This window comes from Branchiostoma belcheri, unplaced genomic scaffold, assembly GCF_001625305.1.
Source record: "Branchiostoma belcheri isolate BF01 breed outbred unplaced genomic scaffold, Haploidv18h27 scaffold69, whole genome shotgun sequence".
Lineage (NCBI taxonomy): Eukaryota > Metazoa > Chordata > Leptocardii > Amphioxiformes > Branchiostomatidae > Branchiostoma > Branchiostoma belcheri.
The window spans coordinates 307,796-320,905 of NW_017804342.1; the positions used below are offsets into that span (position 1 = coordinate 307,796).

A 13,110-nucleotide genomic window follows, 5' to 3' on the forward strand; every position below is an offset into this window, starting at 1 on the left:
CAGAGTCCACCTCTACTGCTGAACTGTTAGACTCTACTGTCTGCCTAGTCCTGCTGCATCCACTCAAGAGAAGTACTTGTAGCAGAGGTTTTGTCAGAGTAGCGAGAGGAGAGGAACTGGGCATCTCATTCGAGCACAGGGCATCAGTGGGTGTTAGTAGAGTCCTGGGCAAGGATGGCTTGGTCAGGAGGTTATACTCCTATGGAAAAAAATGTTGTATGTGACAAAAAGAGTCAGAAAATTTGCAATGATACAGAAAATGGTAGTCTCTAATTAAGTCTAGGGCCACACCAATTTAATTTCTTGGTTAACGGATTTTTCTAGAAAAATAATGGAGCGGGCGGGCGAAAAAAAAAATAAATAAAAACAGGCCTAGGCATCCTATTATGGCCTAAAATGGTACGATAGGACCCATGAAGTCAACACACCAGGCTGGTTCAAAATTTAAACAATAAATTTTGAACTTTTAATAGTAGCACTGCATAGAAAGATGGAATGACTGTAACAAGTAGTAAGAAAAGGACTGTTTTCAACTGTTCAGGGCAAAATATGAGCATTTTGCAGTTGATTCTGAATTTTTATTTTTATTTGCAAATCAGAAAAAAATGAAGAGGCGAATCCGTTAACCAAGAAATTAAATTGGTGTGGCCTAGGTATTACAAGAAAATTAAGCAACATCTTGCAAAATACAGCATTTTGTAGGTTTTGTCAATTACAGCCAATGTGTAACATCTACTTTCATAATACCACCATTGTTATGGCAAATTCTTAGTGAAACCAATTCAGCAATGGGGCGACCCATAATTTTTCACCAGTTCATGGATATTATAGATTACCTATGTTACTTCTGACGTCTATATGTTTTTATATTGACTATCTAAATTATACTGCAAAGACACTGGGAATGGGTACCTCAGAAGAGGGTCAAATAAAGCTGCCAGGAAGATTATTCATCTTGCAACTATATTGTCACATACCTTTGTGCAGCAGATGTTGTTCTTTTCTGGGTTGGTAGAGTGCCCCCCCCCCCAAAATTAAATAATTATCTAATACTAGTAATGGGATTAAAAAATCACCAGAAACGGATGTACACTGTCGAGCATGTCAGTTTTATTTGTGGCCAGTGGTCATACTGTACGTTCTGCCCAAAGGCTCTCCCCTGTCCTGACAAGGGATCATAAACTTTTGTCCTCATCACCCTAGGATGAGTCTTGCACAGATGGATACCTGAAGTATACTGTGCCTTGCCCTTGGAAATCATTAAAGCTGCATTAAATTCATTTTTTTGAACTTGGTGCTATCATCGTTTAAGTGGCAGTATTATGAGAGTAGACATTTCTGTCTAAAGATGATTTGAAAAGAAGTGATCTTCAAAATTAATGAAAATATTTAATCAAGGAGTCAGAGTCATCCTACCTTACTCCACGGACCAGGAACCGCTTTGTCTATTATTCCATAGGAGATGATTGGTAAAGGCAAAGAAGAAAATTCATGCAATGACATACAGAATAGTCTGGGTATCAGTCTTGATCAGCTTTTCAGTTCTGCTCTAAAGTGGCTAGTTGCAGCTTAAAGATCTGATTTATATGCGAGCAAAAAGCTGACGGTACAAAAACTGTGTATACACACGAGATCGTATGAAAACTGTGTAAACCCTGACAAAGGCTTTTGAAACAAAACTACAAGAAAATCAATGTTGATTATGATCAGTTGCAGCAGAAAATAATGAGCAGCAAAGACAAACATGTCAAACAATATATTTCCTTCACATACAGTAACTGCTAATTTAGAACAGTCTAACACAGACTGTCTTACATGTAGCTGCTCAGATTCTTAATTTATGACATGCTATGAATACACTTTATGCAACTCTCACTGGAACATAGTTACATAATTTATGTATGACCTTAGGAATTAGTTCAACACACAATGCTGTACAATTAACTAAAAAAAATTATTACATTTTTGTTGAGGCCTTCAAAATGTACCATGTAGAAATCAAAGTTTCAAGAACAGAGGTCAGTATAGTAGTAGTAGGCATAATTTTCTAAATAAAAAAACAAGTACAATTTTCTAAATAAAAAACAACACATTTTCATTTATACAAAATCTACCAAATTTGTAAAATTTAGTTACAGATTATTATGAAAAATAAAAAAGAATTATTTACAATCCATTAACTGAGTAGTGCCCCTCTATGCAGAACCTCATGCATGTGTGGGCATGATGGATAATTGCTGAAGCAGTAGTGGCCAAATATTGGACATAGAAAAACATGGCACATTTCAGAATCTTACACCAAATCTTAACCAATTACCTACACCAACTCTTACCACACAGGATTCACTCGCTCTGAACTACATAGGAATTCATTGCAACAAAAAAAGCAGCACTGCACCCATGTCAATTCATTGCAACAAAAAAAAACACCACCTTTCAAAACTAATACTTTGATCAGCAGAGGAAACAAAGAGTTTTCATATATACTAGTATATGCTGAAGATTAAGGTCATTTTAGGCCTAAGGCATTTTTGATGGTAAGGTGGAAAATTGATTAAAAACTATCCACTTACACGACACGTTACAAACCTCATTTTCAAGATCACCCCTAGATTTCGTAACAGCCTCTGCTTTTTATAAGCAGGGCACCATTTTGGAAGCTTTAAGTATGGATTTCAATGGGATGACTGCCATAGATCAAAATCACATTTTGGCCAAACCAAATAGGAAAAAAAATTGCTAAGGTTATGAATGGACACAAACAAGTATCCAGAAACGAATTGCAAAGTTAACATAATTTTCAATATCAACCCAAAAATTCTTCTGTATCTGTATTGGTACAGCCTGTTGTAAGTTCTATAACTGCCCAACACTACAGATCCAGAACAGTAGTTTCGTTCAGCTCTTGAGACTGCCTTTAATGATATTAATAATAATGGTTTAAAAAAAGTTAGAAGTCGATTAAGTTACTCTGAACCTAGCAGCTTCCTTTTGCATAGTTACATACCCTGTTATTAGTGAAAGACAATTATTATGATGGAATTTTGTCAATTCCTGATATTGCACTTAAATTAAATCATTTTTTAACACCTTTGGTACAGTTACTTACAACTATAAGTTGTTACAGTGTTCCTTCTTCTTGCTTCAGAGACAAGCTAGATATTATGCAAGGAAATTCATATAAAAGTTTTCATCTTTTCCAAAGAAGATTAAAACCCAAACTGTGGCATCAACACTCTTTACACTGAGGACTCTTTTGCTTCAAGGAGGAAAATCTCTCCACTGTTCTCATCATAGCTGACTTGTTCCCCAAACTTCTCTCTCAAGTGGGCAAGTACCTGGTTCAGCGATGGTCTCCTCTCAGAAACCCCTTCCTGGATGAGTACATCATCTACAGGGGGTATGCTGCCCAGACAAGGGAACAAGACTCTTCTGATGGAGGCCTGGTCCTGTGTGCCTGGTTGTGTGTCTTTGTTTCTTGAGCAGCACTGCTTTGAACTACAGGTTGTGTTGCAGTCCAGGAGACATTGGCAACTTCTCCCAACACCCTGAAACAAAATAAATGACTAATAAATCACAAGGAACTTGTTACTCAAGGTTTTAAAAATTGTCAAACGTTTTTAGTAGCATCCACTCATTTTCATCAGGAAAAGTTGAGGAGGTCTAGCTTTCTGGCACTTGGAATGAAAAATTGTGGATGCTGCTTGAAACGTCTGATAGTTTTCACAACCTAAGGCCACATCAATCTAAATTGTTGTTTCTCGGATTTCTTCAGAAAAAATATGAAACAACAGGGCGAAAAAAAAACAGGCCAAGGCACCCCGTGATAGCCGGAAATGTTACAATATGAGCCATGAAGTGAACATACCAGGCTGATTTACAATTAAAACAATAGATTTTGAACTTTTAATGAAACAAAATTGCACTGTTACATTGAAAAACTTGGAAGAAAAGGACTTTCTTCAACTGCTGGACCTTAAGTTCAGAGAAAAGAAATTTTACCCAAGGAAATCAAAGACACCCTGACTGTACAAACCTGTGAAAACTCGGGCTGTATGGTTGTGGAGTGAATTCCTTCATCATGAAACAGGTTCTTGATCTGGTGGCAGATCCGCGTGTAGTTCAGCGGGGACAGGAACACGACGTGAATCGTGGCGACAATCTTCTCACCCGTCAGCGGCCACACGTGAAACTCGTGGATGTTCACAATACCTGGAATCTGGACAGTAAGAAATATATTTTTTTTTAATAAGCATTAACGTGGTTAGTTATAATTCTAACCATTTAATGAAAAAGGTATTTGTATTGTCATTCATTCATTCAAATATTTGATTACATCAATTATAGTACTAAGAGCAAAGATACAGTAACAGTTACATGTTACTGGTCATGTATCTCAGATGCAGTTAGTGTTGTAGATACACTGTAATATGTTTCTTTCCTGCTAGGTGGCGCTGCCCTGCATGATAACCATTGCCCAGCCTCACCTTCTGCAACTTAGACCTGAGCTTCTTCATTTTAACAGAGGGCGGCACAGACTGTAGCAGGATGGATGCTGACTGTCTCACTGAAAATTCAAAACAAGAATCCGTGTGACACAGATCTCCCCATTGTGTTTGTGGTTCCTCATAAATAGTGTAAACAATGCCCTGGTTTACACGGTTCATATCTAAAAATGTTGAGTAGTTGAAGCTCTCCTTGGTACTGAAACAGCAGTCACATCCTGGCAAAAGCAACTTTACAGCATAGTCTTTCAAAGACAATTTGTCCTAATCTTTCCTCTATACCTGCATCCATCAGATGCTTATTTTGTACACATCTTTGCAGATTTCATGTATGTGAGCTAAATAAGTTAAATTTAAACTTGTATTAGAAGTAAAGAGGCACATGTAACACATAGGAGTAGATATGATACATTATTGGCCTTAATACTTAAACTTTTTATAATCCTATATATTAACATCATATGAATAGCAAAATAAACTTACACAGAGGCACAGTTGTGGCAATGATGATGACCACCATTAGGATGCTGCAAAACAGGAAACAATAAGGAAATTCAATACTAAACATATAGTAAGTTTAGAATTCATTATCTGATCATAATAATGTACAAGATGCCATACCACATCAAGCACTGAAATGATTATATTTGCCCCCCCCCCCCAGCAGCTTGTTCTGGAACTGCAGGGGAATTTCTGGTGAAATCTTCTAAACCCCATAAATCCAGATAGGAACAACTTTTTTTTGGTATGTAGGTAGCTGAGAGAGACATTATTAGATGCAAATTATGCAAATGAATTAGTGTTTTATATGATAGTACTTTTATACATGCAATCTATATAATCTATGGCAGATGGAACACCAACAGATACCAATTATACAAATGATGATCTAATTTGCATAATTTATGTGAAAATTCTGCGATTCCGTATTATTTGTGAATGATGGGAATTTCATACCTTGTGACATGTGCAAGTTACTTACAGGTTAACATCACTATGCATATATTATGTTAATGTAGACGTCATTTGCATAATTAGTGAGGACAAAAGCTCCTACATGTTGTATATTTCATGGAGGTATGAGACCTCCAAATTCTTGTTTCTATAGTTAGTGATGCTCTACTCAATATATGATACCTGAGGACAGGGTCACAGTACTTGGTCCAGTCTCCCTGCACATACATGATGATGAGTGCATTGATGACGATGATGAGGGATGACAGGGCGTCACCCAACACATGCAGGAACACACCCTGCAGATTCATCTCTGTGGCGTCTGTTACAGCTGCAGAATGTCAACACACAGCTGTCAAATATTAGACTGGCTCCTGACACAAACAATATTGAATTTGAAAACTATCGGTAACATGATTTATCAGTGAATGCAACAGAACCGTTTCAAGCTTAGATGTCTCTGGGAAAATAAACTAAAAAGGTATTCTTTTCAACATAGTTTTGTAACAATAAGGTACACAAGAAAAAAAACTATCGAAAATTTATAGAAATGGTTAATGGCACTCCCCAAAGACTTCACAATAGTTACATCCATCTCTCTGCTGCCTTAAATTAAACCCCAGAAACAAAGGGAAATCGGTAACCAAGCACTTAATTATATATATATAATATATAAAAGGACCCATTCATGATTCAAAAAGCGTGAATTGATACGGAATTAGAAGTACAATTTCTTGCAGTACAGAAAGTCACGCTGTGAACTATAGGTGTATGGCGGCAACCCGGAACAATTCGCTTCCGTGCGTTCATGATTACAATTCGACAAACGCGAAGCGTTATATATCACTTCAGACCACCTCGTGAGGTGGTTCAAAATAAATTGCAACGGAACCGAAATGGAGTGTTCATGTTCGCAAATAATTTGATTTTTTTATTTTTTCAATTCAAATCAATTTGTAACAGATTTTGTATCATTTATCTATTTTTTATTTATTAATCTTGAGGGTCGCCCCTTCAGTTGATAAACAACTGATTTCCAAGGGGGCCCTGTATCATAAACCGGGCCTTAGTGTATCAAAGGATAAAAAAAAGTTCAAAGTAATATGTACATGTAAATGTTAAAAACTAATTATGAGTTTCACCAGTGTTTTGTGGCCTGCAGACAGAGGTGTCCATGTCAGAGTCAATACTGGAGTGAGACTCAGAAAGCTGGTGGTCACTGTCTCTCCTGCAGGCATGAGTTCAAACAAACAAACAAACCATTATCAACTTGAAGGCATTCTCCTTCTGTAGATTACAGATTGGACACTACATATGGTACTTTCTCAGATGCACGTCTACATGTATTACTGATACTAGTTATCTTTGGACACGAAGCCAAGCCAAGAATACATGTGGTAATTTCTCAGATGCACTTCTTCTCAGTTCATCAACAATATATGCTGCAACAAGGTAACATTTGACTCCCAAAAAGTTGTCGCACAGCATTCCATGCAGGCCGAATGACATTTTTTGCCTCGTGTAAATCGGTCCTATGGTTTGACTCTACTGTAGAGAAAGACTATAATTATAGTCTTACCTGATGTCAGGGTCAACTTCATACCCAGAGTCTGTATCAGACATCAGTTCCCTGGGGGGAGATACCTGGTCAGGTTCCTGTTCTGTTGGGGGGTGCTTGGTGTGGCCACGTCTGCCCACCATAAGACCTAAAGTAAAAATTCAAACATTTTTAAATTTTCCATCTTACTGATTGGCCAATTTACACTTTGTGCAGTTTGCAACATTACACAAAGGCCTTGCTTATGTATGTATTCAATGGAAATTTCGGATTTGACAGCAAATTACATGTATATACTGAACTGAACATAATTCATTTTTACCTGAAATAGCAAGTACACAGTCAAGTAAATCTTAGCAATGTATGAATTACCTATCAATGTACAAAATACTTTTTTGAACCAGGTTGCCCAGTGAGCCCAGTGGGCAACCTACGGCAAAAATTTGGTTGCCCATCAGAATTTTAGGTTGCCCCACCTGTAAGTTACTACTTCATTTTCCTCAAATTAAGTAATGTTATATACATAAGACTTTGACAATATTTCTTGACAGCCTTTAGTACTAGTAACTTAACTGATACTAGTAATTGCCATTAATACCTAAAATTAAAAAGTATCTGCCAGCTACAGCCGGGTGCAAGTCAAGTGGGCATGATTTTGTGGGAGGGGGGGAGGGGCATTCTTAAAATTCAGGTAGCACACTGGGCTTAACCTGGGTTCAAAAATAGGTTGCCCCAAGTAGAATCTGGTTGCCCAGGGCAACTGGGCAACCAGGTATTTTGCACACTGCCTATAATAACATTAAGTTCAGATTTTCATTCTTCAATCTAGACATTATGTAAACACACGTGCCAGACTCAGGCACCAGCTGGCGGGCTGCCATCAATCCTTCAGGCACTTGCAAGCAAGCATGTCTAACCCCAGTGAAACTGGGAAAAGCTGAGGATTATTTTAAGCCAGACATTGAGTCGGTGATCAATTAGTGTCATAGGACTAGGAAAATTAATGTTCACTGTGCGTGTTTCTGTCCTTAAAAAACTATGGTTGGTAGGTGGGGATTTTTAAAAACTTTTTTTAGATTTTGGCTAAAATGATTCAACAAATAAAGTTTAACAATGGCAATGCATCAGAACTGTCTCAAGCACCCGTCCACCTGGTTGCTTGTACGTGTGGACATTATATTTCACCCAGTCAACTGAAGAAAATGTTGATTCTGAAAATATGTTAAATGACATTTCAGTCTGTGCAGACGGTTTTGAAACTCCATTATGTCTGAACAAAAATTTTCTAGCCATCAACCTTTCTTTTATCAAGTGGTAAGTGCATGGTTGATAAAAGTAAGGTTGGTGGGTTGGTGGGTTGCTAGGGTCAGTTGGGAAACCGAAAGCACAAGAGCCTTTACCTGGGACTATGGACATTTTTCTATGACAAACCTAGAATGTAGAATACATGTATGAGCCACTTCTATGGGTAGTAAAGCTGGTGTCCAACTCACCCCCAAGAAGACCCATCCCAAAGATATAAAAGGCCAGAGAAACTCCCCCGATGATGACCATGATAAGTGGAGTCTCCACAATTTCAGGCATGATGAGACGTTTGAAGGACTCTACCAGGATAGAGAAACACAGAGCCAACAGGAAGATACTGTTCACCAGTCCTCCCAGAACCTCTGCACGCACCCAGCCAAACGTGTTCAGGTGAACTACTCGCTTCTTGGAGAACTGGAAAATCAAGAGAACGGGGCTGTATGAGCAACCTTCATGGAGGAGCTCTGCAGAGCTTCTCCATGGAGGTTGCTCGTACAGCCCTCAGCTCTGCAGAGCTCCTCCATGGAGGTTGCTCATACAGCCCTCAGCCCTGCAGAGCTTCTCCATGGAGGTTGCTCATACAGCCCTGAGTCAGCGATACCTCTGCAGAGCTCTGCGACAAAACAAGTCAATTCGTTGGTTTGCCTTGCGGTTGATTTTGGTTAGGCCTTTGGGAATGAAGCCTTCAAGGTTTAGGCGAAACGCAGAATTATTCATTAACGCTTAACACTGAATTTAGCATGACAAATAATGCACTACGTAGAATTAAAACGACCAAATTTGAATAACGCTTCACGATGAATATACTGATAACACTTGGACATGGGAACTTTGTAGTAGCTCACCCTCATGGCAGATAGCCCTACAATCAGGGACACCATGTCAGACAGGCAGTGGAAGGAGTCCGCCACTAGCGCCATGGAGTTGGTCACATAACCGACTATTATCTCCACGACAAAGAAGAGTCCAGTAAGGACAATCAGCGTCATAAGACGACAGGTTTTCCCACTGTAGCGTCCCATTGTTTCTAGTCAAGCACCAGAGGTATGGCAGTCATGTAAGGCTGGTGGTATGCCCTGTATAACATGAATAAAACAACTGTTGTGACAACATCCAAATCCGGTATTTGAATTTCCAAAAGCGACACACACAGCAAAAGGTGTAATGGTATATATAATAATTAATATATAACTATACACTGTCAATCACAGTTCTCAGGATGGGTAATTTGGACTCTGGACCTAAACATCAATTTAATACAGCTCATGAAAAAGGGAAGCAAAACTCAGAAATAATGTTTATATTTCATAATAAATTATTAGACTGCAAGCCTTGACGGGGGGGGGGGTGCCCTAATTCCAACATACCCCTAATTCCGTCTAATTTGAAAAATCCTTGTTGCGACGTTATGCATGGGCGTATGTGCATATTAGCCTGAGTGTCAGCCTTGTTAGCTTTCGTCCGCTGCCTGCCAACGGGAGCGGATCTTGGGGAGCAGACGAAAGCTAACAACTTAAACAAGGCTGACACTCAGGCTATGTGCATATATAAAATACCCACAGAAATGGACGTTTTTGTGTTGATAACGATTATCTTGCAACGTTTGTTTCAGTTTGTACGCTCTGGCAACAGACGAGTGAAAAATCTGTTTGAATTTCACGCTTCTTTCAGGGGGTTGACAAGCGTGTCAAAATGCAGTATTGATTGAAACAGCTGCTTTGGAGCAAGTCGCGTAATGGTAATACTTCGAGTAAGAGGAGTTGTTTGGGACAGAAAAACAGTTGTAGATTGTTTTAGTGATAATTTGTGTATTTTGGATTCTAAATTTTTTTCTCAGATTGACTTGTGTTTAATACTAGGTCAGAATTAGGGCACCCCTATTGCAATAGAACATTCCACCGGCAAAATGACCAAAGACCTGCATAAGTTTTCACGACCATTATGCAAGGCGCTGCACTGAAGTGAAATACATGTAGCTGTGCAGCTTTAATCGTTGTGATCTTTATATATCTGTTAGCATTAGCATGATAAAGCTCATGTTGCGGGGGTGTTTGTTCAGACAATTACCAAAGGTAATGTTGTGCATTTGCATGGAACACAGGTCGGAAAAAGGACAGGTTTTTTTACAAAATTATCTCTAAATACATTGTACCTTCTGTTTAAGCGTTCACTGCCTACTTATTGGTTGAACACGGCACCTTAAAATGTTAAATGTAACAGTAATACCTTAATCAAAAGGAAAACATCATACCTTCTGCCCTGTTGCAAGTCTAACCGCTCAGACACCAGACTGGTACATGTACTGAGTACATGTACCTTTGACCTAGTACTACTGGTGACTGTGTTTACAAGCCCACAGGGTATAATGCCCTTGAAACTTGAAGGCCAGGGCTTGAAATAGTAGTACGTTTTTTTTAGGTATTTGCAAAATTGCACGTTTGCAAAAATTTTAGCTGCTCTAGGTGCAAAGTTGCACATTCAAAATACAGTATTTTTAAGTGCAAATTTCGAAAAACATGTGCATTTTGTAATCTCCAAGCAGATCCCTATCGGTGGCAAAAGACAGATCCCTATCGGTGGCGAGCTAAACTCCTATGACTAATGGATACTCCGTCTTTTGCCACCGATAGGGATCTGCTTGGAGATAATTTAGCATTTTGCACATTGCACAATATATTTTGGATTTTGAGCCCTGTAATTTTGTATGTTTGGGAAGCAAGTAACGTTAACGTTTATATGAGTCGCCACGGCTATTTGTAAATACATATGAAAGATGCATAATTTATGCAACATAGTAGAGACTGCTTGAAGCATGGAGAACTTCTATCAAACTCCATGCGCTTGAACAAATTATGACGCAAAACAACATCAGACTACGGTCTGAGGATAGCCGTGGCGACTGTTGCAGGACTTTTGCTTGCAGTCCTACTATACTATACTAGACAGTGACATACATGTACCTCCACCCTCCCGAACAGGGTCAGTGACGCCGCCCAAAAGGGCTCCCGTCTAGCCCTTTTTGGGCGGCGTCACTGACCCTGCTCGGCTCGGGAGGGTGCTTCCCCCTTGCCCCGGATTCCTTGCCTCTACCTTTTTCTCTGTATCGGTATAGCCGCCCCTCGGCGTAACACACCAGCTTCTCCTCCGCCTCTTCCCCCCTTCCTTCAAACTCCGGGACCTAACATACCGGTGTTGGCGATGAACAGGTCAGGCAGGTCACGCATCACGGCCATAAAAAAACTTTTTGGGCCAACGTCCACTAGGCCGAAATGTAGGATGTAGGGTCAGCAAATCTCGTCCAACGGGTATTGTGCAACGCTACCTTTTTGGCGACGCCTCTGGGGCATTTTGTCTGCCCATCCGGTCGGCAGCTAGCCTGGTGTCTAGTCTCCTAGTCGAGCAGGACATTTCAGCCATGGACGTTTCAGGACATTTCGGCCACATGCGGACGTTTCGGACGTGCTGGGGACGTTTCGGCCACATGCTGGGGACGTTTCGGCCTCATTATTTATTTGATAATAGTTAATTATCAGATGAATGTACGGTGTACTAACGTTATATGTGAACATTAATTGATTTTCCGATTATTCGGAAAATCTGCGGAATAAAAAAATGTATTGAAAATCTGTTACGCATTTCTTGGTTACACTGCAAAATAAACGATTTGTTAGAAAAGTTGCAATGGCTGTTAGTTGGTGAATCTTAGTTTTAAGAGATAGTAATGATTCAACTGCGGTGAACGTGTTAATAAAAAATAATGATAGAGGGAAAGGGTAAACTCAGAGTTGTTCTTCCATGCGGGAAAACAACAAGTTACAAGAGGCCACTGTTTTTTTTTTATTAATTCAGCATACAATAAACAAAATAAGGGTACAGGACAAAGTGACGACGGGCTCAAGTTAGGTAACTTATGTTAGCGCCGCCACTTAAGCTTATACGAATAAGGCCATGCCCCTCGCCAAAACAACAGCCCGTGAGAACTCCTTCAGTGTATCGAACAGTGCCGGATAAAGGTGAAATCCAGGTCGTACGTTGTGCACTGGTACATGGTGTGGATGATACGTGCCTGTACAGAAGACATTGTCACATACTCTTCCTCGCAGTGTGAACCCAAAACAATCAGAACAAACGTGTGTTGCCAGTCAACTTCAGCATTCCGCATGTACACTACCGTAACAGAAGGGTGCATAGCCACAGGCCTGCAGACAAATTCCATTTCATTTCGTTCAGAAGTGATTCCGTGGCGGGTCAGCACTGGACTATCTCTGCCATTGCCCCGCCATGGCGGGGCAATGGAGCTTCTCTGGTCGGCTATCTTCTCTGGCCAATTAATACCCTTTTTTGGCCGATTTCTACGATTTATTCACCCCGCAAAAGAAGTCTGGTGGAGACTAGCGTGGAGGGATGTAGCAAGCTACATATATCAGAGAGGCGTTACGGAATTCGCCACAGCCTTTCCTGACCAGGCAGACCCGTAGTGTATCTCGTCTGGAGAAGTTAGGCACTCTGAGTCCCATGATGGAGGAGGACCCAAGGCATGTTCAAGGTAAGACTTGATGCATTTTTCCTTAGTTTCTTGTTTAAATACGAGTGTAGGAACCAGTATAATGGTGACCGCCCCCATGATATGGCCAGCGACACAATAATCATAAATGTGACTGATAAGATCAATAAAGCGTCTGGAGCGTGTATCCGTCGTGTGAACATCTCCCTCAATAACCCCTTCCTCGACCACGTTACAATTGGTGGCAGCGGTGGGATAATATAACACACGTGCACCGCTGCCAC

General features: G+C 40.0%; 2 protein-coding genes across 4 annotated transcripts in view; one reads left to right on the forward strand and one right to left on the reverse strand.

The window, feature by feature from the left end:
- Positions 1-1,098: 1,098 nt before the first annotated feature.
- LOC109484229 (zinc transporter 1-like) lies at positions 1,099-11,752 on the reverse strand. 3 transcript variants are annotated; one of them, XM_019787491.1, is made up of 10 exons: positions 11,510-11,752; positions 9,168-9,398; positions 8,511-8,736; positions 7,039-7,165; positions 6,602-6,687; positions 5,643-5,790; positions 4,989-5,032; positions 4,488-4,567; positions 4,037-4,219; positions 1,099-3,548 (listed from the first exon to the last, which is right to left on the reverse strand). In XM_019787491.1, exons 2-10 carry the CDS (start codon positions 9,342-9,344, stop codon positions 3,240-3,242), a joined length of 1,380 nt encoding a protein of 459 aa, XP_019643050.1. In that variant the 5' UTR covers positions 9,345-9,398; positions 11,510-11,752; the 3' UTR covers positions 1,099-3,239. The 3 variants fall into 3 exon arrangements, with proteins under 3 accessions (XP_019643050.1, XP_019643049.1, XP_019643051.1); XM_019787490.1 differs by having other exon boundaries at positions 11,413-11,752; XM_019787492.1 differs by lacking the exon at positions 11,510-11,752 and adding an exon at positions 10,574-10,779.
- Positions 11,753-12,799: 1,047 nt separating this feature from the next.
- LOC109484232 overlaps positions 12,800-13,110 on the forward strand; it is a 1,538-nt gene continuing 1,227 nt past the window's right edge. The window contains exon 1 of the mRNA XM_019787494.1: positions 12,800-12,868. Coding sequence (XP_019643053.1) covers positions 12,860-12,868 — 9 coding nt within the window. The 5' untranslated portion in view covers positions 12,800-12,859. The remainder of the gene's footprint in view (positions 12,869-13,110) is intronic.

Excerpts from the sequence above, each read along its gene's own strand:
- LOC109484229 (XM_019787491.1), bottom strand. The coding sequence starts at position 9,344 with ATGGGACGCTACAGTGGGAAAACCTGTCGTCTTATGACGCTGATTGTC. Across the intron at positions 8,737-9,167 it reads TAGGGCTATCTGCCATGAGG|TTCTCCAAGAAGCGAGTAGT; the intron begins GTGAGCTACTAC and ends TTGATTTTCCAG. Across the intron at positions 7,166-8,510 it reads TGGGATGGGTCTTCTTGGGG|GTCTTATGGTGGGCAGACGT; the intron begins GTGAGTTGGACA and ends TTTTTACTTTAG.